Below are 27,239 nucleotides of genomic sequence, written 5' to 3' on the forward strand. Positions count from 1 at the left end.
GAGGTAAAACGACAGAGAGACACACACACAGGGCTGCAGATTTCTGTATTAGTACAAAACATCGCGTCACACGCGGACGGCACCCGCCCCTGCTTCCCACTCCCCTCCATGGCGGGGGGATCCGGACTGGGAGCCCGCGGAGCGGCCCCAGGGATCATCGGGATCTGCCCCGAAGGAAAGCCAAGGGCAAGCTGGCCCTGCCGCAGGACATCCAAAAATAGCGACGCTGGGGCACGACAACAACACAAGTCACGGTCAGTGTCCATCCAACACCCCGCACGCCTCAAAATAAAAACACGGACAGGCCCAACACGCTCCCAGGTGGCTGCCCCAGTCTCCATCTGAAACGTGGGAGGGGTGAGGAAACGGGATTCGTACAAAAAAATCCCATTTTTGTGTACAAATAAGCTGCTTCGACTCTGCTTTTCCTGCATTTCTGAAAAATGAACCTGCCACCTCTGCCCTGCCTGTTTGGTATTTGCAGAAGCATTTATATCCCCAGATGGTGGTTTTTTTGTTTGTTTTTTTTTTTTTTTTTTTAATCATCCTGTCTGACACTGACATCCCTAGCTGCAGTTAACACAGTTCTTAGTTTTCCACGGGACAATGGCAGCTATGCTCATCTGATGTATTAATACCACATGGAAAACCTTCAGTTCCTCAAAAGTCAGGCTTTCAGAGTTAAAATAACTTCTGAATACCAGCAGAAAGTACTTAAAAAGAAAAAAAAAAAAAAAAGAAAAAAATTAAGCATCTCCTTTTGGTCATAGAGCAGAAAACTCCTGTTTTGCCACCATGCAGTATTGGCTCCAGAGTAAATAAGCCTGGTGGATTGAACTACAGACCTTCAAAAAAATCTGATCTACTGCTGAAGAGCCACCCCTCTCCAAATCCCCAAAGTGGATTCCCAAAGGAAAAGGTAATTCCACAGGCTCCAGGCATCCCTGTCCAGCTGCAAGCACAAACCCTGCACCAACTGCAACAAAAAGCATCACTGGGAGCAGTGTGGTGTCGCTCATCTTCCTATGATGATGGGTGCTGGAGAGACACTAGTTCGGAAAAAAACAGTCTAAAAAAAAAATATCTAAAGTGCTTAAGGCAATTCTTCATATCCCCATTTACTAAAGACAACTGGACTAAATGTTAGCAGCAAAAATTTGACATCTGTGCAAACTATTATATAACAAATCCATCTTTTTAAGGGTAAAATGTCACATGTTAAGGTTCACCTAGGACATGAGTTAAACCAAAACTTGCAAGTCACAAGTCACAGTATGAAACACTTCCAAGCTGTCCTCTAAACTAACTGTTAAAAGAAAATTACATTTTTACATTGGTGCATATCAAATTCACCTTGCAGGTTACACTACAACTTGCTAAAAAGAGGAAAAAAAAAAACAAACAAAAAAAAACAACTGCATAATTTGAATGGTCTTGTGGAGGGCTGAATAATACTCATGGTTCTCACAACACATTAGCTGTTTGTAAACATCCCCTTTCTTTCCACAGAGGGAAATTTAAGAGGAACTGCAGCTGAACACCTATGATCGAGACAAGTGATGAGGATGAATGGTGATGAGGAGGTGCCAGTCTGTCCTGGTGCCTGGGCACCATATCCCCGGACTAGAACTGGCTGCAAAACTGAGTTTGTAGCATTTATCCCCAAGAACTCCTAGTCAGGTGTCCATTGCAGTAAAATGGAAAGAGAAAAGGTTTTACACAGAGTACTTGCATAACAATAACATCTGCAGATAAATGTGTGAAGCAGATTCAAACACTGTTGACCAAGAACCACGTCACTTCTGAGCATCTTTGTCCCAAAGCCCAAGCAACAGAACACGCAGAAGAAGGTACACTTAAACTGGGAGAACTAGTTTGTACTTTCCTCTGCAAAAAGAGATTACAAGTTCACAATGCAAATAATTAATAAATGCTCAAGTTCCCGATACAAAATAAACATTTAGGGCTCAGCCAACCTGTCAACTTCATGATTCCTCAAGAAAAATAACACTTTCCAGAACAGGTAATTACATTTCCTTGCTAATTTTTAACTTTTTCACTGAACATCATAGCCAGTTTATTAGAAGGTGTCTCAAGGAATTTCTCCTTCTCTTGAGAAATTGTGATGGACAGAAAGGAGCCATTGGTAATATTGAGGTTTAACACGATTAGATGTTTATGGTTCTATGGGCTAAAGGATATACAGAAGGAAAATATATTGGCCTAGCAGCAAATGAGCCAAATCATTATGGACCGTGAATTTATAGCAGTTTTCAGGTGATACCAGCAAACAATCTTCATTAGGAAACACCTGATTCAAGAATGTACCTGAAAACTATTTATAGGCTCCTCGGCTTGATTAGAGGGAAGAAAGCAGATTAAAAAAGCCTGTAATAACCTAGTAATTCCCACTGACAAGCTGGGATTTTTCCACGAAGAATATAACATGATTTTTTTTTTCTTTTTTTAGCTCTCCCATTACTATGAATCATTTGACTACTGTTTTACTAGGCTTGCAAATGGGGGTCAAGGCAGTGGAACATCTCTACGTAATTTTCTAATGTAATTAGAATGCAATTAATGTAATGGTGACAAACAGGAGGCAATATCAATACACATGGTTTTAAAAAGGAGTTACCCATGGAAAATAGGAAGATTTTATACCACTAGGGGAAATAATCACAGCCTGCTCTTACTGTCTCTTCATACCAGGCCCAGACATTCTTGTAATATCCTTCTGAAACCATGCTGCTGTGGTATTTTGCCAGGCTAGGCCAGCAAATCAGTCTGTTTTCAAAATGCATCTCAGAAATCACAAATTCTAATGGGAAGCCTAGTAATAATTAAATACATAGTTAAGTAATTTGCATTAGGAGAGCTAAAAAATTGTATTTGCTATATTCTTCATAGAAGAATACTATTTATAACAAAATTAATATTCAAGTCTGTAACAAAATGCTTGAATACAGTATTAGAAAAGTACATAGTAACAGCTCTTGGCTTTTTTTCTTTTTTTTTTTTTTTAAATAGGCAACAGTTCAGCTTTCTGACATTTTTCTGGATTCCCAATACTGGTTCCTAACACTTTAGCCCCAAAACCTTTGCACTATCAGTACCTGGGCCCTAAACAGCAGAGGGTAGCAAACCCAGTAAAATCCAATGCTCACAAGCTTCTGTGAGTAATAGCTACACAGAGAAACAAAAACATTCAGCAGGAGAAGTTTTAAACAGACATTACTAGGCAACATTATTTAGGCTGCTTGTTGAACCACCCAATCCATTTTCGCTCTTCTGAAGAGTTTTCACAGCACTTGGCACCTGCAATCCAGTCGTCACTGTGAGCCCACCACACCAGATCTAGGGGGGAAAAGAAAAAAATCTGCATTATGGACCAAACACTTCTCTCTCCTCCCATCCCACAATTAACTAGCACAAATACAGCTGCGTGTCCTCTGTCACAGACCTCTGTAAAATATTCCGATCACAGACAAGCTGATTTTTAAGTTCATGAAGTCTAAGATACTTCACATACTGTGATTCATAACTAAGTTTATAACAAAGACCTAGCACTCAAATCACTTGCTCCTAACTAGAAAAATTCTTTGAAGGCAAATGTGCCAGCAGCAAGTAAAGTGACAATGAAAAGCAACTCTCACTATGCTCCAGTGCCTTGAAGCAGTGCTTATTTTTGTCATGTCATGCTATAATTATGCCAGCATAAACATATTACAAAAAAACAAATTAAGAAGCTTAAGGGGCAGGTGTCAGCAACTTCTATTCTGCACATGAAAGAATGCTGTACTTTCATTATTATAAATAAGCTTGAGAGCTGTAATTAAGTAGTTTGTCATTTTCACTTGTCCTGTTCAGTCAGTAAGGCTGTTGTCACTCTGTGAGGGGCTGGCTGTGTGAGGTGGAGAAGGACAGCCTGAATTTTGGCAAGCAACAGTTTCCCCAGATGACTTGGGAACTGAATTTACATGAGTCAGCCTTTGCTGTGCTAAGGAATGGCTAACACATGTATCCCAGTAGTTCTGAAGCTGTTCTTTTCCCCCTGTGCTGAAAAGGATCAGCAAGGCAAATAAACAGCTCTGAAAAAATCTAGACCTGTTAAAATCCCAGGCCTACACACGCTGCTCCCAAAGCATGATGCACTTGATGGCACCTTACAACACAGCTGAGGCCTCCCAAATTAGCTTAACTAATTACTTAAATAATTAAAGGAAAACTAATAGTAACTAATCTTTCCCCTGTGTGTTTTGGGCAAGGTTTGAGCCTTCAACACTGCAGTAAGTTGCTGCCTATTATCTTAGAGCAACAAAAAAGGTTGTGCAGGGCACTGAACTGACTGGCAAGAAAATCCTACTGAGCTTTTAAAGATGTGAAAGGTGGAGACTTTATTTCCCACTGGAAAGCATCAGGAGCTGTTTTGTCCCATGACACCTGCTCTGATGGCTCAGAGCATCCTGGACTCCATCAGTTCAGATCACCTATTGTAGTGGACTTATCAGCCACTGCAATGTGCTGTTAATTTCATACACACAAATTTAATGACTTCTGTTTACACAGCTGAGACATCCAGGTGCAGAGTCCTGCTGGGGTGCCACTGTAAGCATACACAAAATCTAAAAGAGAACAGTTAAACACTTTTAAAAATTACTAGTCAGCCAAACAAAGTGTTTGGAGTTTCCTTCTTTAAAAAAAAAACAAAACAAAACCAAAAATAAACAATTAAAACTGAATTCAGTGCTAGAAATGGCAAGATTTTATAGATACTGACCATGAAGCCTGGTAGCAATGGTTGGGTAAACTTTGTTCTGAAGGTGTGTAACAATGCCTTTGAGCTTGCATTATAAAATGAAAGCTGACCTAAGGGAGAGAGAAAGACAGAGAACAAGTTGAAATTCAGCTTAAAGGTAGATCAAGATGCAGTTGCTGTCTAACTTGTACCAAAAAATTGATTCTTTTCCAGGACACACTAAGTGCAGCCCTCAAGAGTGAAAATTCACTATTTTCACTGAATTTCAGTAGCTATGTCACACAGACAACTCTGTCATTTGACATGACAAGCACTTAGGGGCTGTGTTGTCACGAAAGACTGGATCAGTCTGAAAGTAATGCACTTCCTCAGCCTTGGACTGCTCCAGCTCAACAGAAATAGTAACTAACTCTTTTTACTAAATCTCCTAAGGAGAAATTTACCTCCATCAAAGTCACAGTACACTCCTATTCTGTCTGGGACAGGTATATCTAGAGTCTTTGCTTTATTGTTATGCTTTGCTGAGAAGGTGGTTTGCAGCCAGTTGTTGATATGGATGCACCAGCTGGAATTAGTCTTTCCCAGCTGGTCAAACTTCCCCGGGTTTCTGTATGTTACTCCCACGCTGTAGGATTTGCAGTCCTTCTGGGCTCTCACTTCCCAGTAATGCTGTCCACTTTCAACAGCAGTGTCTCCTAACAACAGAAATACATTTAATTACAACTCAGTGTAGTTAATTACAACTGAGTGTACCTTACAGTGCTGCCTTCCTAACAGGCACCAGTGATGTCTTCTCTATTTCGTTTTAAGACAAAGAAATCTGAACCATAAGGAACAAGAAAACTGTACAATAGAATATAAATATAAAACAGAATAATAAGAGTGCATTTAGCTACACTCATTACAATGAGATACATTTAACACCAATTTATGTTTAAAAGCCGTGCATGCCAGTCACTAAGAGCTTTGTAATACAAAGCAGAGCTGAAAACACAAAATTCTGGTGTTACATGGACGAACTGCTCCAGGCAGGACAATGTTGAGTACACAGCCTTAAACAATAACAAACTTTCCCTCTGATTCTTGCCTGGTCTTCCCTTTCCTAACAGAGCAAACAAGCTCAGCTCACCCAGCACTGTGTAGGATTCACCAGCAAAGCGATCCCGGCTGCCCCTCGCTGAGGCCCTTGGGCTGTTAGTGGATCTCTTGGGAGATGCCGTGTTGCTTCTGAAGGAGAGATCAACCACTCAAAACCTGGGCATGGCCACAGAAGTGCACACTCAGGTGTCCCTGAGCCCATCAGGTGCAAGAGACACACACAAAAACACTCTAGAAAGGACACATTAGTTGATGCCTCTAACAGCATGCATGCACAACAGCTGAGAGGGAAGAGGTGACAGAAGAAAACATACAGAATGTTGTAAAAAAACAAGTTCAGAGGCAGCTGAGAATGGAAACAGAGGGGGGGGAAAGCAGATGTGTGGCACATGGTTTGAATGAAACACTTTAGGATGAAGAATATTCTAATGAGTAATCAGTTGTATAAAAGAATTATTTTAACCTAATGAGGTTTTCAAACTTTTTTTAACCTTGGTTAGGCCCTCAGAAATAATTACCAATAATTTAACCATTAAACTGAGTGAGGGCTATTTGCAATATTCCTCAGTAGACAGAGAATCACATCTGCTTACTACTTTAAAGGGAATCAGCAGCAAAGAATTCTAACTTCTCAGAAATATCTGTACAGTTTTACAGTTTAATTTCATTGACAAAAACCCCCAAAAAGTACAAGGTCAGTCTCTGAAATACACTTGAGAAGTAATTTTTAATTTCTCATCCTCTGGAGACTATCACACATTGGCCTTGGAAGAATATCACCTACAGAAGAGTTTTCTCTCCAGCTGCTCCTTCAGCTACTATTTGCTAAAGCTACTTACTACTTTTATGTCCATTAATACAGTGAAGTTCAGCTTGTTTTCTTTCCAATTCATTCTTTATTCTCAAAAACCATGTCCCTTTTTCCTACTGTCACCACAAAAATAAAATCACATGGGAATCAAAAGCTAAGTGATACTAAGCTGCCAGATGTAGGTATGCTAAAATCTAGCTCCTGACCAAGTTTTTTTTATTCCACTTACAGAAGCCTACAAAAAAATCAGTGATGAAAAAGCTGTTTACTTGAGCATCACTATTTAGCATGTAACAGAAGACAACTATGATTCCAAACTGCTCACAAGAGATACACAAGGGGGTTTAGTGTACATTGTACAGGTGCACCACATCAAGTGCTTTTGGATTTTGTAAATATGGGGGATGATGCAGTTTACTTACCAAAGGAAAAAGTTAGCAAGTGATAGCATGAAAAAAAAAAATAGCAAAGCCAAGAATTAAAGCATAATTTCAGAGGAAGGCACTCTGCAGATTCCAACCTGCTTCATGGGCATCTGATATCATCCACTCACATTCCCAACAAATGCTGCTGAAAATTTTCTATTAGACCTAGTACAAATGGGCTATGCAGAAAGCAATGTAGCAATGTGGCCATTTAGAGAATCACAATCAGAAAAATGGAGGCACTTTGCGAGAATTTTCACAAGGTTAAGAAAGCATTAAAAGCTTCTTGGTATCATTTACTTTGCTCAAGTCTGTAAATGGCCACTGCATGTGCTTTGTCCTCTCAAAATTTAATAGCCTTTATCAGTTCAGAAAATTACATTGACCATTTGACATAAAAGCTGCAAAAAACCAGTTGCTCAGTTTTTCCTCCACAGTGCTTACATCTCCCTTCCAATGGAAGGCAGCAAATTTCATAGCACAAATTCAGTTTTGTGCCTGTTTTTCAGTAGAACACAGTCTTTATTAGCCAGTAACTGACACATTTCGTCCAATATTCAGTGGCCAGATATTCTTGTCTCATGGTTTAGATTTGTTGCCTGCAGTACTGCAATTAATCCAAACTTCCTCACCCATTTCAGAATATACTCCAATCAACATGCATTCTCTTCTGGAGAAGAAAGGTCAAGAAAGGAGATCAGAAATTGAGAGGCTTTTTTATGGTCCAATAAATGAAAGATAATTGAGAATTTTGTTGCCATTGCATATTCTCAACTCTTCAAAACTGCACATTTTTTTGTTTAAAGTAACTATACTACAATTTTTTCCCCCACCTCCCATGGAGCCAGCTCCAAATTTCCCTTCTAACTCAGACATCCCACAGATGTTTTCAGGTGGGAATAAAAGCCTCCTACAAGAACCAAGCTCATCTAAATCCCCTGCTAAACAAGCTCAGTCTGAGATGCAAAATTGAACATGTGACCATGTCCTTCTAGCAAAGCAGAGACAAGAACTGGGGGAGTTCTCTACTGATAGCTACAAAGAGAGACCAAGGTGTAAAATTCCCTGAGCTGAGCAGGTAGGAGCATCTCCAAGACATTTTTTTAAACTTAATTTAGCACAAATTGCTAAAATTTGTGTAGTAGAACAATTGAAACTGAATTACTTCAAGAGCTTATTTTGCTTTTTACAAAAGCTTTGCTTTACTTCTGATTTCAAATCAGAGATAGATTCACCTGATAGATGAATAACAGGGGACTAAAACCTGTAAGAAATTAGGCTCCTGGGCATTTCTTTTGGTCCCACAACTTCTAAACCAGCAAAAGAGAGCAAGATATCAAAAATAGGAAAAGCAATTTCTTAAAAAGGTATTTTACTAAAAAAAACAATAAAAATATGTGAAACCAGAAAAACACAACTGCACAAAGAATAGGAGAATATTTTACCTTACTTTACATCTCAACAAAAAAAGATTTCTTAGTCAAACTCTTGGTTCTGCAATTGGAATGGCCATGAAGCTTTTAACATATGCTTCACCCTCTTCAAACATGTAAAAACACTTACTTCTTACCCTCTGATGTCTAGTAACAACTACAGCACAAGTTCAGAAGCAAAGAGGTTTCTGAGGTTCAGAAATAAGCACCAAAAATATTTTAAAGTTCTCAGAAAGGAGATCTTTATCATATTTGTAAAAAATTTGCCAAAGGGTTAAGAAAGCATCAATATGTCTCTAAGTAACAGGGATCTTTGGATCAACATTAAAATACACGATGCCCTTCCAGCCATTGCAAATCAAGTTCCATACACATTAGGATGGAATCCTTCCAGAAAGACTCTCTTCCAGTCACTGGATAATATATCATCTCTATGAATCCAAATTAAACTGCAAAATAACTTCTAAATGCACATGTGCACTGTTACTGATAAAGGCTATTAGATTTGTTTCTCATGACATCAAGCAAAGGAAAGTAGCACAGATTCCCAACAAAACTAGGTGCTAGATCCTAGGAATAAGAGGTACATTATCACCTTCTATTGCTCTTCAGCAGAGGATTCTGGCCACTGTCGACAGAAATAAGTAGTCATTAAAGAACTGTTCTATCACTACAGTAAATTATCCCCAGTTTTAAAATGCTAATAGAAGTTATTCTATCACACTTCGGGCAATATATGCCTGTGGAGAATATATTTGTTCATAAATTATCTCAAACTATGTGACTATGGAAAGTGAATGAACCGTGCCTGAGGGAGTAGCCATTTGTGTGGACCCAATCTCACAGAGCATTCCCAAAGCCCAAGAGGTGAAGCACAGACTGGGAGTGGGGATGTGGGCTCTGCACAGACCCAGCTGAACACCAGGCTCACAGCCCGCCAGGTGAGGGAAATCCACACAGCAGGACAGGCTGGGGGACACCCAAGGGAAGAACAGCTCTGCAGAAAAGCCACTGAGAGTTTGGGAAGTAGAAGCTGAGAACAACAGTGCCCTGTGCCATCCTGGCAGAGGTGGACAGCCATACCCAGCCTGTAGCCCCAGCACAGTGACCAGGAGCCCAAGGCAAGTGAGTTCTCCTGTCCTTTTGACACCTGTGTCCAGGTCTGGGGTCCTCAAATTTACACCCTGACATAGCAGAGCAAGTCTGTGGAGAGCCAACACCACAGTTAAGGTCTGGGGCACAGAAAGACAATGGGGTTTGCTCTGCCTGAGGAAGACAAGAACCAGTTGCTGTCTTTAATGAGGTTAGCAGGAAGGAGAGCAGAGAAGATCAAGCCAGGCTGTCCTCACAGGGGTCAGATGGCTGAGAAGCACCTGGGAGTCACTGCACCACAGGGGATTCCAGTCAGGTACCAGGATATTCCTCCCCTCCCAAAAAAGTGGCCTGGAACAGAGGGCTAGGAAGTTAACACATTCCACATCCACATATTCTTCATCCTTGGAAATATTCAAGGCTCAGCCACAATAGGCAGAGTTAAACATTCTTCCAACAGTGTTTATCCAGAACAGCAGACATCTAACAAATCTACCAAGAGCTCTGCTGAAGTTAAGTGCTCTTCCTGGATGAAATCAGTATGTTTAGAGCTGCCACATCCACAATAGTTATGTTTCATTATCCGTTACCTTTTGCTGTCTCTTTTGTTTTATTGGCACTTTTTCCCTCCTCCAATGAGAGTTTGAGATAAATTCAGACATCACCTATATACAGTACCAGTTTTATTTAACTTCCTCTTTCTCAAAAAGGCAAGGCAGTCAGCTCTTCCCTTATTTTTTTATAGCAGAAATGCTGTCTATTGACCAGAATTGACCTGCAACACTAGTAAACACAGAATTACATCAGCTGCCTGTTCACATTTACCTTATCTACTGCCCTGGCCTTATGTGGCAAAGTTTTGGTACCAGGAGAAGAAGAAGCCATAGAGGAGGTGAGTGAGCAGCTGGTGAGTAGCCAAGGTCAGTCCATCACAACTACACCTTAGCTCAGTACACTGAATGATACCCTAACAAATGCATTTTTAAAATAAAGAAATATTATTTAACAATTATGACACAATTCTAGCCTCTGCATCAGTGTGGCAGAGGAAGGGAAATAAAAAAATTAAAATTTCTTCCAGAGAAACATTTCTGAATGAAAATTCCTCTCATGTCCCACTGTCCCCAAGTTCTATAATTCACCCCTGCCCTCCTTCCTTTAACTGCCAGATGAGATATGCCAGACACTTACAAACAGAGTTCTTACCTGTTTTTATTTTCCTTCCCTTTTATTTTTTCTTGGCCTTTGCCTCCAGTAGGATCCCATTCAACGTAGGTGTCTTCAACTTTCAAGTTCAGATGAGATGAAGTACTGTCCAAACTGAAGACAAATGCTGGTCAAGACAAAAGAGAAAACAGTGAAATGGTATAATGGTTATTCAGAGAAATGATAGAAGCAGTAGTAAAATTGTCCCAGAGTTTTATTGAGCATAATGAAAATTTGATTCCAGTCTGACACTTGGAATCAAAAAAACTAATACAACAGACTGAATTTCCTAAATATATTTACAGACTGTTATATAAACATCCTGATGTCATCAGATATTACAGTTTGACCCTGAAAGAACATATATTTGAGATTTTTAAGAGCTCCAAAATGCACAAGTGTAAACAACAGTCAGGTTAAGCATATGGACAAGGAACTTGATTTTCTCTGGGTTGATTATTAAAGAAAGTGAACTAAGTGCTCACCCAGGAATAATGAAAATAATATGGGAAGCATGGTAACTGCCTGGACAATCAAAACCAGAATTACTTTTCTGGTACTGGACTAGGGAATTATGTGGCTATTAAACAGACACTATGTCTCTGACAATGACTGTTGCTTAAGAGTATTAAAATAATTATAGAAAAGTTACCAGGATGCCCATCAGCTCATTCAAATTCTAAACAGCTTTATTCTTACAAAATAACATTCAAAAGGAAGATAATTTATCCTTGTATATATTATATAGTTTATACCAGTCATTTTGCCCTTTATACCAGGCCTGGATGTAAATCAAACCTCAGGATCACTCTCTCACCTTAATAGCCAAGATTTGTGTTCTGTCACAAAACATCCCTTCCAAGAAATTTCTCTTTCAGTTTATTCACAGAATGTTAGGAAGCCACTCTAACAATTCTCAGATCAACTAACATCACGACTGTACACCTTAGGCAACTGGAAGCTGCCAGCTTTTTAAATATTGACAGTGAAGAGAAACTGCAGCTACAAAGTCAAGAAAACCCTTTCCAGCAACTTCTATTTACAGAATCCTGTCTGCCACTAATAACAGGATAATCACACCAACTGTTTAGATGCCCAAAGAGTCACCCACAACATTCATCCTTCTTCTTGCTGTATGTTGGCATCATGCAGCAGCACATGGGACTGTCACTCCACGGTTCAAAGCAACCAATGCCAAGCTTTTGGAGAAAGTGACACTAACTGCCCCATTTTTTTCAGGGTCTGGATGCCAAAAGGGCAGCTCTGTGCCAATAAGCTTCTTAATCCTTTACAGTTGTTTCTCCTTCCACTTAGGAAGTGTTTCAGCAGGGCTCATGCAGAAGCAGACTGAGCATAACAGGTTCATGTATGAAGGCAAAGAAGTTTAAGTGCAGGATTTTCACCACAGATAAGGTTCAGGAGTTTTTCAAACTTTACCTTTGGTTTCCAGAGTCACGGGGTCAGAGTATTCACCTGCCACAGCTTTGTTGCAAGCCTGTACTCTAAGGTTCATGTATTTTGTATCAAATCTCAGACCTACAAAGCAAATGTTTACAAACTTGAAGATGTGTTCATTACTGATGACTCCTACAAGACTAAGATCTACCCCCATGTAGCTGCCTTTCATTTATCTCAATCTGCAAAAAACATGCCTGAATGCTAGTGTGAACTTCATTTAACACACAACTTTTGATAGAACCTCAGAGTCAAAATAAAAGAACTGTTACTGTACAAAGCACCCGTGACTGATGTGCTATAATGGCAGCTTCATTACATGCAGAAAAATGGGCATTTTGCAAAACTTACAAGCATAAAGAGTTATATCAGTATTCTTGGGTTTCAAGTATAAAAATCCTTTACCTGATAATGTGTACTGAGTAGCTTTAATGTAGTCAACCAGCTCCCAATGCTGCTCCCCTTTTAGTCGAGGGAGCCCATCAAAGTTGGTTTTCCTATACTCCAGCACAAAATGATCAATTCTGCTGTCCTCCTCAGGCATTCTCCACGATATGGTTATGCAGTTGTCAGCAACCAGACAAGCTGCTACATCTATCTCTGGAGCTTTAGGGACTGCAGAAGGACAAGCACACAGGTCAGTTTGAAAAAGAGAAGGCTAGAGTGGAGTGGACTTAAAAATATGAACCTACAGGAAGAACACCAAGAAGCAAACTTCTGCTTCTATGTCTGTGGAAGGTAAGTTCAGCTGCACCCCTCACACAGCATCACTTATAATTATTTTCATCACTACAGACACTAATATTTTGCACTAGTTTCTCTTCAGTTACCCAGTTTTCCTTTCTTTTCACCCCTTTGCCTTGAAAGGAGGGGGAAATAGTTCCTAAGGTCCACTAAAGACTGAAGTTTTGTTTATAGGCAACAGAATTCTACTTCCATGAAATCAAAGAGCACTTAAGTCTGTCGAAAAAAAGTTTTGAAAAATAAGGCATTTACATACTATTTGTAGAGTCTAAAGGACATGCAAGGAAGACTTTTGCTGCAGGAAATGAAAAAGAAGTTTTATTGTTTTCAGTTTGAACTTTTGGTGTCTGAGTAATTTGGAAGTACAGCACTACAGTAGAAAAAGCAAGACTGATATCCAGTCAATTTTCCTGTTAACAAATCAGAGGCCTATTTCAAATTCCTATATATTTAACAAGGAAAAATGTATAAAAGTCACACTAAATAATACCTTTATCTAGATGCAAAACTTTTCTCACACATGCTGTTAGATCTTTGCACTCCCAGTGCTGTTAAACACATGCATTGTGAAATCCAGGACAGTGATTGACACCCAGAGTCCAAGACTAGAAGGTGAATTTCTGCCTGGACACTGCCAGATGACCACTAGGAATAACAGTGGTCATTTACTACACCTGCTACCACATACTGTATCTGCAACACATGGGGCAGAAATGAAAACTGATGCTGCCAAGTCCTTAACAGATTTGGATTCGTGACCTAGAGATGAAACAACTTTACATCTCTGCCAGCAGTGCTCTTGTCAATATATTCTCAGTAACAGCCAAGGGCAAAGTGTTTTAAATTGGAAAGCAATAGGATTAAAAAGGCATGAAAGATACACACTGGTCTAATGCACCCAAGTTTGCTATCAAAGAGGAACAGATGGATTAATACACAATTTGTAATATGGAAGTATCACTGTATAGTGGACTGTCCCTCACCTGTATTTCAGACTATGTCACCCCTCCTGTAAGCAATGTGTAAATTTACAGTTTCACACGTAACACTCCTGCACATGAACAGGACTTTGGGGTGTCACTCAGAATCAAGCTGGCATGGACAGTCCTAAGAAACCTCAGGTAACTTCACAGAGTACAGAGGAACTGACAACTCATGAAAAAACATGGTCCAGAAGGCTCACTCTCACTTCTGAAACCAAAGCTGTTTTCCAAAATGGTGCCTTGTGTAGAAATTAACACAATAAAACTAGGAAACTGTCATCCTCAAGGTATCCAATTTAACATACAATGAGTAAGAATGAGTTTAGCTACTCTGAAAAATTTGCTAATTAGGGTGCGAGAGGAGCAATTTTCTTTTGTTTGGTTGGTTTAAATGTAGCAAGCTGTTGCAAGCTGTAGCAACAAAATAAACTCACTGGATATGGTTTTTACCTGGCAAAAACTTCACAGCTTGTAGCATCCTCTTTTCCAAGGCAAAGTCCACCATCATATGAGTCATACTGTCACTGACTTTTGGTTTCAGAGAGAGGCGGAATGCTGAAGCCACTGTGACGCTGAAGCCAAGAAAGCAGCATTAGCAAAATGTATTTCCCATTGTCAAGTCCTATATCCCATTTTCCAAAACAGCAGACAATCTGTATCACTGACGTCAAACCACCGATCAAAGGTTAGAACATTTTTCTAACACATAATTGTTTACCATTTAGCACACTCAAAATAGAAAGTTTTGCTAATGTGACTGGTTCAGAATAATGGTGTGAGCTACCAGCTGTTCCATATTACTAAGCAAATAAGTATCAAGGAGATGACTAGAGATGAGTTTAAAACTCTCAACTAGTTACAAAAAAACCTGGATAAGAAACAAAACAAAATTCACATCACTTGACGTAAATCCAGCAAGTATGAAAAGTTTGAAGTAGTGAAGACTCAGGATCACGTTTATGCATTTCTAAACAAGATGATGATGATGATACTATATCTATCTATTACCTTATCAGGGGATTAAGAGATTTTTCAAGCTGTGAATTAGAACATGCAAGCACCAGACCAATTTTACAAGATATACTAAACACTGAAGGACCTTAATTCAACTAAAAAAAGAAATGCAGGGTCCTGCAGCTGGGCAGAAATAACCCCCAGCACCAGCACAACCAGCTCTGCAGGTCCTGGGGGACAAAGAGCTGTCCCTGAGCCAGCAGAGTGTCCTGGGGACAAGGAGGCCAAGGGCATCCTGGAGTGCCCTTGGAGGGCATTGCCAGCAGGTCAGGGAGGGATCCTGCCCCTCTGCCCAGCCCTGGAGGCACCTCTGGAGGGCCGTGTCCAGCTCTGGATCCTCAGGACAGGAGGGACACAGAGCTCCTGGAGAGGGGCCAGCCAAGGCTGTGGGGGTGAGGAAGGGCCTGGGGCATCTCCCTCACCAGGAAAGGCTGGGGGAGCTGGGGCTGCTCAGCCTGGAGAGGAGCCCCAGCTGAGAGGGGCCTCAGCCCTGGGTGTCCCTGTCTGCAGGGAGGGACAGAGCAGGGCCCAGGCTCTGCTCTGTAGGGACAACGGGACAAGAGGAGTGGGCAGGGACTGATCCCAGGAAATTCCAGCTGGACATGAGGCAGAACTCCTTCCCTGGGCAGTGACCAAGCCCTGAACAGACTGCAAGAGAGGCTGTGGAGTTTCTCTTCACTGGAAATATTCCAGAACCTGGACACAGCCCTGTGCCACGTGCTCTGGGGTCACCCTGCTGGAGCAGGGACATTAGGGGAGATGACCCACTGTGGTCCCTTCCAACTGACCCATCCCGGGATTCTGTGAAGCACAGCTCCCATTTTCACTCCTGAAATCTTAGCTGAATACTATTATGAACGGCCCCAAGACATTTTTGTACTCCAACTACACTACCAAAAAATCCCAATAAAAAACAAGACTCTCATGTAATTCTCTAACTCTGAAGATACCAAGCCATGAAGCAGATTTTGAGTAACATTGATTCAGACAGCAGAGAGATCCCAACCCCTCCTTTAAAAAAAAGACTCAACTACAAAGTAATATATATGCCACAAAAGTCAACTGCCAAGACCTGAATCCATTTTACACCCACTGATGTGTGGCACCTTTAGAGCACCTAATACATATTCCTTCCTGCACTCCACCAGTATGTAAGAGAGGTTGTATGCTAACCACAGATACATCAAAAAACATTGAAAGACAAAAAATCTGGTAGTGTGGAAGGAAGAGGAAATGTGAAGTTTAATATCAAAGATATATGCAAGTCAGGAGTGATGAGCTTTGCAATTTTGGGGTATGAGACAATTATGAGACTAAGCTGAACATCACGAAAGACAATTCAATTGATTTGCCAAGAAAAAGCTCACGCTCTGAAATTCAGCATGGGCTGCCTAGCACATCAGTGCTCAGCCAGATGGGTAGAGAAAATCTCCCCTTAAGGAAGAATAATCCTCTCATTAGCAGCAAGAGAACACCAGGGAACAGTGGGCTTCAGACAACTTTTTAACTTCTGCTCAAACACCAGTCTTGGACAGAGAACCCCAAAAGATGTGGTGATAATTTCAAATTTCAGAATAATTTCAAGAAACCAGAAGAGGATACTTATTACTGACAAAAAATACTAAAGAGTCCCATCACTGACACTATCCACTCTCCCTTTGATCTCTTAAGGATACTAAATCTTTACCTCTGGAAAAGCAAAGATTAAATTAAACTCTAACAATTACTCATTTTACTCCAAAGTTCAGAGAATTTAGTAAATCAGAGCCTTCAGTGAAAACTCTGAACATTGAAAGCCAACCTATTTGGTCCAAAAAGGCAACAGCATCCTGTGAGCTGCTTCTCAAAATATTATGGACATCACAGAAGCTCTTCTGAACCAAAAGGTCATACTCTTGGAATAGAGTTAACATTCTTCCAAGTGAAGAAAATGGCCTTAGTATTGATTTTGATACAGCCAAGTTTTGCTTTTTAAACAATTGTTCAAAGAAAAGCTACCAGAAATAATTTCATAGTACTAGTGTCACCAGAAGTATTGAAACAGCTACAAGACTTTTTACATTTTGAACAAAAATTAGCTAGCAAAAGTCTTTAAGTACTTGAAAAACAAAAAAAAACAACAAGATTCTCTCACAACTAAAAGGGGCAGAGTCAGCTTGAAACATCATTAAATTGCAGCCATGAGGTATTAATAGTAAGTTTATTAACAATAATAATTAATGATATACATATATATTCAAAGACAATAATTGCAGCTGAGGCAGAGCTCCATTTCCCTGCATCAAAAATATCTTTTTATTTAAAGTTACAGAAAGCCAGGAAAAACCATACTACGTGAGCAGCACAGAAGTTTGTTGTTCCCTCTCAGAAGCTGTGATAACTAACACTTAGAAAAGAGTCAATGAATTTGATTAAAGCTGACTATGGCCCTTTTGCAGTCAATGCATTTTCAAGGATAAGATTAATTCAAAGACAGAAAAGTGATAGATTTTGTACTGTACCTATCTTTGATCTGTCTGGCAGCCTTGATGCATGTCAGGGAGAAGAGAGAGAAAGTAGTTAGTATTTCCATGCAAGTATCAATGGCAGTAACATGCAAGAAGGCCAAGAACAATCTCTGCTGCATTGCTCAGATTTGAAGTTCAAAATGAGTTTAACATTTTCCTCAAAACAAACTGCCCTGTGAAGCATGTTAATAGCATGGGTTAGCACAGCAACACTGTAACATCTGGTGGGGAAAAAAACTGATTTCCAGAACCACACCAAACCAATTCCAAATTACGCAACTTTCTGAGTGTGACTTTGTATTTTCAGATTTCTCTTAATCAGTTAGATTTACTCTCCATGGCTTTTTAAAAGAGCTACAGAACCAAGCCATTAACATTTAACTGCCATGATATTTTCTGTGAAACTAGGTGCTTATTTGTGGCATTAACCATGCCTGACTTGCTGAACTACACACCCTGGATGGATGCCCTGAGCAATAAGAAAAAAACAGGACTTAGTCTAACTTTTGCTCCAAAAGCTAGAAAGTGTTGCTGGAAAAGTATAATTAAACTCTCTCTGTATATCGGCATTCAAAAATAACAGCACATAGCTCTTCTCAAATAATAGGACTGAAGCAGATGCAGAAGTGATGACATTTAAAAGACAAATATCAACTAGTATGTTGAAAGACAAAAATCTCTCTCCTTCACCAAAAGGAGCTGCAAACCTAAGACAAAAGATTATTGCTGAAGTAGTGAGGGCTTGGTTGTGTCTGCTGAAGCCTTACTTCAACACTGCTCCTTGATCCAGTTGCTCATTCAGCTGAATTATTTTCCCTTTCAAAGAGACAAGAATCATCAGGCAGATTCCCTGAGTTTGAAGTAAAAAGTAGAGAACTTCCAAATTTTTCACTAAATAAATATCTCGTTGAGAAAAACAAATAGGAAATCAGGAAATTAGGAAATCAGGCTGTCCCTGCTACAAAATTGCTTATATATTCCCAAAATGGGAAGCAGGAGAAAACCAAACCAAGTGTTTAGAAATAATTTAGCTTAAGAGGTAGCTTTGCTTTACCTCAAAACAAAGTTACTGTAGGAATTACTGACTGATTTTCCTACATGGCATAAAACAGAGATACTTCCCAACAAAATCTCTGGGTTTCACCTCCATGTCTTGTAAAATATGAGATAGCCAGGCCTCAATATCTTCTGCAAGACACTTCCAGCTTAACTTCACTGACTTTATATTGTTTCCAGGCTACTGACAGAGCAGGATCAGCCCAGCAGTGCCTGATCACATCCTACCTAAACACTGAATCCTCCTGCAATTTGCCACTTATGTTCTTTTGACTTCCAGGTAAATCAACTCCAAGAATAAAGCCACAAAAATATAACATAGGGAAAAAAAATTAAAATAATCTTATGCTAGTTGCTCCTGAACCGATTTACTGGAATATCCAAGGAAAATTTGTGAATGTACAAGAGTCAGGGCTTGAGATGCCTCTTCAGGAACATTGGCTACTCGTACCAGGAGAGCAATACAATTAGCTGCCTAATAGCCAAGGCAATATTACCTTAAAATGTCATCCCCAAGTGTACAAGTGTAATACCAGTATCAAATCCTACGTATTAGAGCTCACTGAATTGGATTTCAGTATCTTAATCTTCAGACTCCAAATCTGAAGAGGTTTTCCCCCCAGCAAATGCTCAGACAGCTTTCCTTGGTGTGTTTGATTAGAAAAAAAAAGCATTAGAGAAATCTGAAATAGAACAACTTCCAAGAAAGTCAAAGCTACATTTTGCACAGAGTTCAAGACACAAATTAATGTCTTGCTACAAGGCAGAAAGGACAGCTCCAGCTGAAGAAAAATACTGTTTAGGAATTGGTGCTCTTAGAGGCAAATAAATCAAAGCTAACACCCAGAAAGCACGACAGCACACAAACATGCAGCCAAAGGTAAAACTGACACAGGAAGACAGCTTTCCCCCTCACTCTTTTAAACTGATTTGTGTCCTTGTTCCTGTTAAAATGCACAGAGAAAAAAAAAGTAATTGGGCCTTGGATTTGGCGTGGCTGATCCCACAGCTATCAGCAGGATTACCGTAGCAAGCATGACTGTACTGATTCAGTGGATATGGGGAACTGTTGCCTTAATTCGCAAGTATATTCTTCCAGTTAGATACATGTTATTTCACCCTCCCTTTCTGGGGTCATTGTGCAAGTTTGCTTAACAATGACAGTTGTCCAGGAGAAGGCACTGTATTCCCTTCCTGTCACCCTAAACAAGAAAAAAACCAACTTGTTTTATCAGAAATTGCATAAAAATTCAGGACTATGATGTTTAACTTGGCTTTTCAGCAGAGCAGTATTTTTATATGCCTGTCTATCCTCACTCTAAGTACAGCTGGTAAGTTTACAGTGTCCAGGAGAGTAATGCAAAGGACATTTCAAATCGAGACAGAAGTCAACACCTGTCTCACACACATCCAGTCAATGTTTTCTACCTCTAAGAGTTCCACAGGGTTCTTTATGTCCAGCGACTGCACAGCAAGTTCCAGCAGCTCTTCTGAGCTCTCCAGGGCACGGCTGCACTGGCTCAGCTGATCCTGGAGCAAAAACAGAAAGAATAATGTGATGTATTCCCACCAAAACAGCAGTTTGTGAGGCACCAGTCCTAGGAACTCCACAGATTTGTTATGCATTTGTGACAGCTTATTCCCTTATATAACCAAGGCCCCTGACAGTGCCCTCACTTCACTATGCTTGACAAGTGCACAGTGATACTTGGCACATCCCACAACTCCAAGGGGGTGAAAGCTGAAGTCTGACTTAAAAGCCAGATTTAATTTCAATGTCCTCTTTCCCCCAGCTTCAGGGTTTCAGAAAGCAGAGAAATAAACACTTATATTCATGTGCACTACAATTTCTATTTACAGGACTGCACTTCATCACTGAATGACTGTGTAGCAATAGCCTTGAAAAAGATGGTGACTTTACCAGCTCTGGAACTGTCACAAGACAATCCTGAAAATCAATATTGCTGTGTAACAAATGGGGATAGCATAACAGGAACAGAGGAAGTTTTAAAGTGTTTCTTTGCAGCTGCAAAATTTTTTCAGGAGGAGTTATTTATTTACCTGCAGAGCTTGAATTTTACGAGCTTCTTCTTGCTGAATAGTGTTGGCCATGCTCCCCTTCATCTCATGTAGGACCGAGTACAGACCATCAAACTCCTCATCCAGCTCACTGATGGCATTAGAGGAGTTTACCTGAGAGGAGAATTGAAAATGCTGTTTACACTGGAAATAATGCCAAGAAACTGAAGGTCACAGAATTCCCTACACACGTTTTGCCATGACCACTGGATACCTTGTGACAGCTTCTCAGCTTATCAAAAAGGGAAAAAATATTAGGAATGATCTAACAGTCTCCTAACTTGCACAAAACCAGCACACTTTGGCAACTTTGTTCCATGCCAAAAGCCTTGATTTTCCTCACACAATTGCATATGGATTGCTAGATGTTTGGAAGGAGGATGTTGCCCAGTTCCAAATAAAAATATTTCATTTAATGCTAAAAACTGCACTCAAGAAGGCAGTTTAAAGATTTTCTGGATAATTTCCATTTCTGCAGCCAACCTGACTCAGCTTTAGGATGAAACAACCTTTGGCTGATTGACAGGCTGAAGGAACCTAAACCTCATCCTCATGCAGATGATCTAACAAAATCTAACTCTAAACTTGAGCCCAACAATTTGAAACTGGTGAAAACAGAAAGAACTTTCTCTCAAGTATCATCTTCCAGTCTGCCAAACAGAGCAGAAATCTGAAAATACAAACTATTTCCCACTAATGGGGGACTCAGATCTTGCATCAGATTAAAGATTATCTTTCCCACACAAAGGAGGTTCTACAAAGCCTCTTCACACAAAATGCAAGGCCACCATACCTGTCATCTAGAGACAGACTTAAAAAATAAAATGTTTTTCTATCTAGTTCCAACATGAAGATGTATTTTGAACTGGATTCTCACAGCCCATCCCTTAGACACTACACAGAGTTTGAGACTAACAAAAGTGCAAAGGTGCCCCCCTCTCAGATACAAGCTATGAACCTTAAAATACCTGAACATTTGATATTGTATGGTTCAGCATATCAATGAAGTTGTGAATTTCATCATTTTTGTTCACTAGAGTACTGACAATCCTTTGCAGAGTCTCCTAGAATTACAAAAAAACAAGTGAGAGAAGTTGTAAAAAATTGTCTTGCAATTTTTTTTTCAAATCATCACCATTTAAACATGGATGAAAATTCATCACAGACATTCCAGCTGCAGCAAATTCAGTTCTGACAGGATCAGAAAAGGCATTTTTCCAGTTCAGTGAAAGAATATTAAACCTCTAGGAAGCATTCCACCAAATTAAAGATCTCCAGGTGTTAGTCTGAGAGAAATCAAGAACCTGCTTTAAGATACCCCACTGTTTGACATGTTTTTCTACATTAGTGACCTGCACCAAAATATCCACTGGCACCACAGCTCCTCCAGATGACAAAACACGTGCTTGTGCAGCCAAACAGAGAACCATAAAAGAAAATTTTTAAAGCTGGTAAAAGGAAACCTAGAAAAAAGCTGAGATCTCCTTGTGTCAAAAGAAGCTACTGTCAAATAACCACGCTGACAGTTTATTCTACATGCAGAATAAATCTGTAAAAGTGATTTGTAAACTTATTCTACAAGTGGGAAAGTATTTTGGGTGAGTAATTTCTATATTCCAATTAAAAGTGACCTCAAAGAGGAAAGCTTACTGACAGCAGGGAAAGAAAACCAAGGTTATTTCAGTGATGTGCACTCCAGCTGTTCAAAAAGCAGTAGATTCAGCTTACAAAAGACATACCAAGCCAGAAAAACTATTAAAGTACATCAGAACTTATTTTAAATTAAGTAAGACCACCAAGTCTAATTTTGTTGAGCAGCTAGTCACATAGTCTAAGAATTGGACAAAAACACATCAATCCTTGGTATTTAATAAAATTAAGTCAAGTTGTATTGTTCAAGAATTTTAAGTAAAGTTGTATCATTAAGGCATATCAGGATATGTAAACAAAAATAAAGGATAACATGAGGAGTTAACTAAGAATTTTCTGTAGTTTAACTCAGGCTGGCTGATAAGAAGTTTTAGAAGCAAATCTAACTTTAAAAAGACATGTAAACATTGTCTTGATTAATACATTATTAATCAGCTGATCCAGAGTTTCAAATGCTCATCTTAATGTTGTTACTTGATAAAATTTAGAAAACCAAGGCACAGGGAGATAATGCCTTGGAAACAGCCAGACCACCAAAAGTCCCTCCCAGAAGCAGTTTCTCAATGACCATGTACTACACAGACCACATTCGTTTGCTAAAACCAAGAAAAATGTTTTATTGTTTCACAACACCCACAGTGAACCTCAACACTACACCAGATTTTTTAAAGAACTCCTCCACTAGCCCTAAGCTGTGCTCCTTCCTCTTTCCCCCGACACCTCCCCGGGCAGTTGCCAACAAATCTGCAATGAGATATTTATGGGTACTCCAGCCCCTGCCTGTTTAATAGTGCCATACTCGGGAAGTTAAACCACAAGTAGAATTAACAAATTTTAGTGCTTTTACCACAGGTGTCGGATGGTGTTGCACACAGAGGTAACAGAACAGACAGCAGTGACTCAGGTCTGGGCTCTGGAGGAACAGAAACAACACCTTGGCTTCTCACAGAAAACAGAGGCACAGAAAATCTTGACCACTTCATTACCGAGCCTGCTCCTCGCCTGGCGAAAACTGAGCATGTTTGAAGGCAGTTTTGTACGCATCAGAATGCCAGATGAATAGCCATTGTCCAGCCAGCGGCTTCTGCATTCAGCACTGACCAGAGGCAATTGTTTCCACAGGCCAGATAGCCTGGAGATAAGCCTTAGATCCTATGAGCACAACTGTCAATTTGGATGAACGCGGAAAACCCACAATCCTCTTTCAGCGCGGATCTTAGGGCTTACTCAGCCGCAGCACATGGGGGAAAAGTGTTCTTGTGTGCACTGCTGAACAGTGCTGCTCGATTTTATAGCTACATCCTGGTTAAAGGGGAGTACCTACATGCGAGGAACATTTAAAAGGCCTTCACACAGCCAAACGCACGGCAGCAACTGCAAACCAGCTGTTAAAGAAGATTTTCACCTAAAGTTACAGTTAGCTGACTAAATGTGGGTTGGTATTGCTCTTTTTAAGTAAGCTAGCAATTTCTCTGTTACGAAACTCAACCAGGTTTGGTGAAAATTTAATGAGTTTGAATGCTCTTTAAAAGTACCCACCAACACTAGAGGGAATTTTTCTAAAGCACCAATTCACAAGCCACCAGAACAACAAAGGCAGCTTTTAGGAACCACTATCTTACTCTATTTTCCAACATAATTTTCTCTTCACTAATAAGCAATAAATAGATTTCCTTCCAGACATACCGTACATGCCAAATTAAAAACATGCTCCAATATTTCCATTTCTTCCTTTAAGGGGAATTTATGAAAAGCCAATCTAATTTAATGGAAAAAGGGCTTCTAGAAAAATTACCAATGTAAGCAGCAGATGAGGCCTAGGTTCGACATCATTTTATAGAAGAATTTCAACAGTACTAAGCCCAGTAAAGTTTCTTGGTATTTCTGCACTAAAGGACATTTAATTCAACTGCCCACTGATGAATGCATTTCACAGAATTTGCAATTCTGTATTTCACAGAATTCTCGTACAACCAATTTCCTTTGAGCTTTCTCTCTGACCTCCCTATGTGAGGTCAGTTTCAAATAGATTTTCAAAGCATTATGAAATGTTTATTACAGAGGTAATTTTTGCTGCTGCCAGTGAGCCTCATGATGCTTCTCCCTTTTGTGTCCTAATTTTCCTCTCTGAATCTGATGCACTTAGCTAGGGCAAAAAAGAAAAACAACCCAAACATGCCACTGGAAAAGCAAGAGTGTGGATGAGCAAAGGATGAAGAGTAAAAAAGGATAGGAAAAATAAAAGGAAGCCCTACATAACATGTAGTTTGTAGTCTTGCCAGGTGGATAAAAACAGAATACCCACCTTTGAAAGTGAGTAACTAACACGACATGGCACCTCTCGAAGCAGACAGGCACCTCATAAAAACTAAACTTTGATAAATTCAACAATCACAGCAATGCTGCATTAGAAACAAGTTACAAAGTTGCCCAAGATCATACTGAAGGTTCAAGAGCTGACTGCAGGCAGAACAGCTTCTGAAACAGTCCTGGCTCTAGGACAAAATCATGAGACATTATAACTTTCATATCCAGATCAAATTTCAAGGAGGTCACGCTTACTTAGCTTCCATTAATTTAAACTCCTGCACTTGTCAACACAGTGAGGCTGCCAGAGTTTGAAGAACTTCATACAGTACAGGTGACATTACCAAATTAACCCTTGGCAGAGAAGCTACTGTAAAACACAAGATCCACTGCAGTTTTACTGCTGCATTCAGAACCTCTGGGATTCAAATATGATCAATGACCCCACTCAGAAACATCCACCTGGAGGACACACAACAGGGCACTCCTCATTTACGCTTCCCCCAGAGGAACAAATCTCACACAGAGCAGGCAGACAGACCCAAACTGACAGTTTCTAGCAGAAACACACCTTTTATGGCATTTCACATCTCACACTCCAAAGCACACCTTCAGAGACGTCAGCATAAGTATGATTTATGTAAAGTAAGTTATATGGAATTACGGTGTTTTGTGATTCAGGGTGTTGCTTGCTCGGGATGAGGAGCTGGATTTGCTGAAGGTTTGGGCTGCCAGCTGTGAACTCACAGCAAGCTCTGTATCTGACTGGGATACAGTTAATTTCCTCAGTAACTTCCCAGTAACTCCTACAGCGCTGGGGCTTGGCTTTAGCAAGAGAAAACCACTGTGAATTTCTGTAATTTACAGTAAATTTCAGATCTGTCAATTTCATTATCAGCACCAAATTACTCAGCCCACACACACACAGACCCGTTCCCAAGGTGAGGAAAGCACGGCATCCACAGAACACAGAGGATGCCCTTCTGCACTGAGGGACTGGAAGCCAAGAGGCTGAGCCACAACTTTCTGCACAGCAATATCTGTTCAGGAAAGCCCCAGCGCTTGGGTGGGCTCATCTCTGCCCTTCAGTGAGATCCCCGAGGGATCTGATGGCAAGAAATGGAAGGAAGGAATTACAGGGCAGCAACCACAGCGAAAAAAAAAAAAAAAAAAAAAAACAATCCCCAACAAAACCCTTTTATGCATTAGTTCCCTTCAACACTAGATGACATCAACGGCACACAGAAGGGCTTACGCACGCACCATAATTACTTATGACAGGAATACACAGAATGAAAGAGCTCCACAACCGCTGCAGCACTTCATTCCAGAACGGCGAAACAGCCAGGGCTGGAAAACATCAACCCAATCCCTGCGGCAGAGCAGGCTCACAGCGGAATGTCTCCAGAAGGAGGGAGCCACACCCAGCAGGAAGCGGACTCAGGATCCCCCACAACTCCGCCAGCAGCATCCCCGCACCGCGCCGCTGCCCTCCCGCACCGCGCCTCTCCCCAGGCCGAGCGCCGGGGAGCGCCGGGGAAGCGCCGGGGAAACGCCCCGCCGGCCTCCCGTGCGGCCCGCAGCCCCTGCCCCGCGGGGACTCACCCGCTCCTCGTCCATGTCTGCGGCTCGGCGCGGCCGGGCCGGCGGAGCGGGGCCGCGAGGAGCGGGGCCGCGCTCCCGGCGCCGCCGCTCCCGCGGGATGAGCGCCCGCGCGCCCCGCCCCGCCTGGCACGCACCGAGCCTGCGCGCGCCTGCGCGCCCGCCCGCAGCCCCGGCGCCGCGGGTTCGAGCCCCAGTGCCGGCCCCGGCGATGGGCGGGGGCGGCGCTGCTCCGCTCGCCCAGAGAAAGCGTCTCGTCAATTCATACCGATATCGCCAGTCCACACCAGCACCTCCAATCCACACCAATATCTCCAAACCATCCGTACCTCCAGTCCATACTGATGTCTCTAGTCCATACCAGCACCTCCAATGCATATAAATACCTCTAATCCATATCAATATCTCCAATCCATATCCATACCTCCAATCCATATCAATATCTCCAATCCATACAAAAGCCTCCAAATTCGTCTTGGTGGTGCCCACTGGCATAAACTCAACACCAGAACTTCCCCCTCACTTTTCCCACTGAGGATGGCAAGGCACTGGTCAGCTCACCCACCAACATTTCTTTTGCTAGGAAAATTAATCTGTAAACACCAGAGGTTTCTGTCCAAAAAGGAGACAGAGGAGTCTTTTTACTTTATTCAAATAAAGGGAGAGGCCATGGGGCATTCCCCTGGGATCTCTCAAATTTTTGGAGGATGCAGCCTCCTTTTATCCCAATTTCCTGGCCACATTTCCCCTCTCTCTTTCCCCATTGGCTGAGGTACTTGAGAGGTACAGACTTCTCAATAACCTGATTCTAGAGATTTCCCTCTAATGTACAACCCTCCCATTTCATTTGTAATTCTTATGGAATTCAGGGGTTTTTCTTCCCCATTCTTTCTTTCATTTTTCAATGTATAATTTCATCTACCAGCAAACCTAAAGTTTATTTGTAAAAGCAAATATCTTTTTCCATTCATCAATCAGTGGAATCCTTCCCATTGTTTCTTTTCACTCCCAGTGCTGG

The 27,239-nt window shown here is 40.9% G+C and overlaps 1 protein-coding gene across 4 annotated transcripts; it reads right to left on the bottom strand.

Moving 5' to 3' along the window:
• Positions 1-26: 26 nt before the first annotated feature.
• Positions 27-26,861, bottom strand: FSD1L (fibronectin type III and SPRY domain containing 1 like). Of its 4 annotated transcripts, none has more exons than XM_066568676.1 (14): positions 26,646-26,861; positions 21,631-21,726; positions 20,645-20,776; positions 20,012-20,113; positions 17,522-17,544; positions 14,457-14,578; positions 12,685-12,894; positions 12,262-12,360; positions 10,825-10,951; positions 9,122-9,154; positions 5,889-5,986; positions 5,203-5,454; positions 4,781-4,869; positions 27-3,357 (listed from the first exon to the last, which is right to left on the bottom strand). In XM_066568676.1, exons 2-14 carry the CDS (start codon positions 21,658-21,660, stop codon positions 3,238-3,240), a joined length of 1,437 nt encoding a protein of 478 aa, XP_066424773.1. In that variant the 5' UTR covers positions 21,661-21,726; positions 26,646-26,861; the 3' UTR covers positions 27-3,237. The 4 variants fall into 4 exon arrangements, with proteins under 4 accessions (XP_066424773.1, XP_066424770.1, XP_066424772.1 ...); XM_066568673.1 differs by lacking the exon at positions 26,646-26,861 and adding an exon at positions 26,225-26,306; XM_066568675.1 differs by lacking the exons at positions 9,122-9,154; positions 26,646-26,861 and adding an exon at positions 26,225-26,306 and having other exon boundaries at positions 5,889-5,983.
• Positions 26,862-27,239: the final 378 nt, after the last annotated feature.

Source organism: Molothrus aeneus, chromosome Z (genome assembly GCF_037042795.1).
Source record: "Molothrus aeneus isolate 106 chromosome Z, BPBGC_Maene_1.0, whole genome shotgun sequence".
Classification (NCBI taxonomy): domain Eukaryota; kingdom Metazoa; phylum Chordata; class Aves; order Passeriformes; family Icteridae; genus Molothrus; species Molothrus aeneus.

Coding starts and splice junctions, on each gene's coding strand:
- FSD1L (XM_066568673.1), bottom strand. Junction 12,895..14,456: donor AGCTGTGAAGTTTTTGCCAG/GTAAAAACCATA, acceptor GTCCTTCTGCAG/TCCCTAAAGCTCCAGAGATA. Junction 12,361..12,684: donor TACTCAGTACACATTATCAG/GTAAAGGATTTT, acceptor TTTGCTTTGTAG/GTCTGAGATTTGATACAAAA.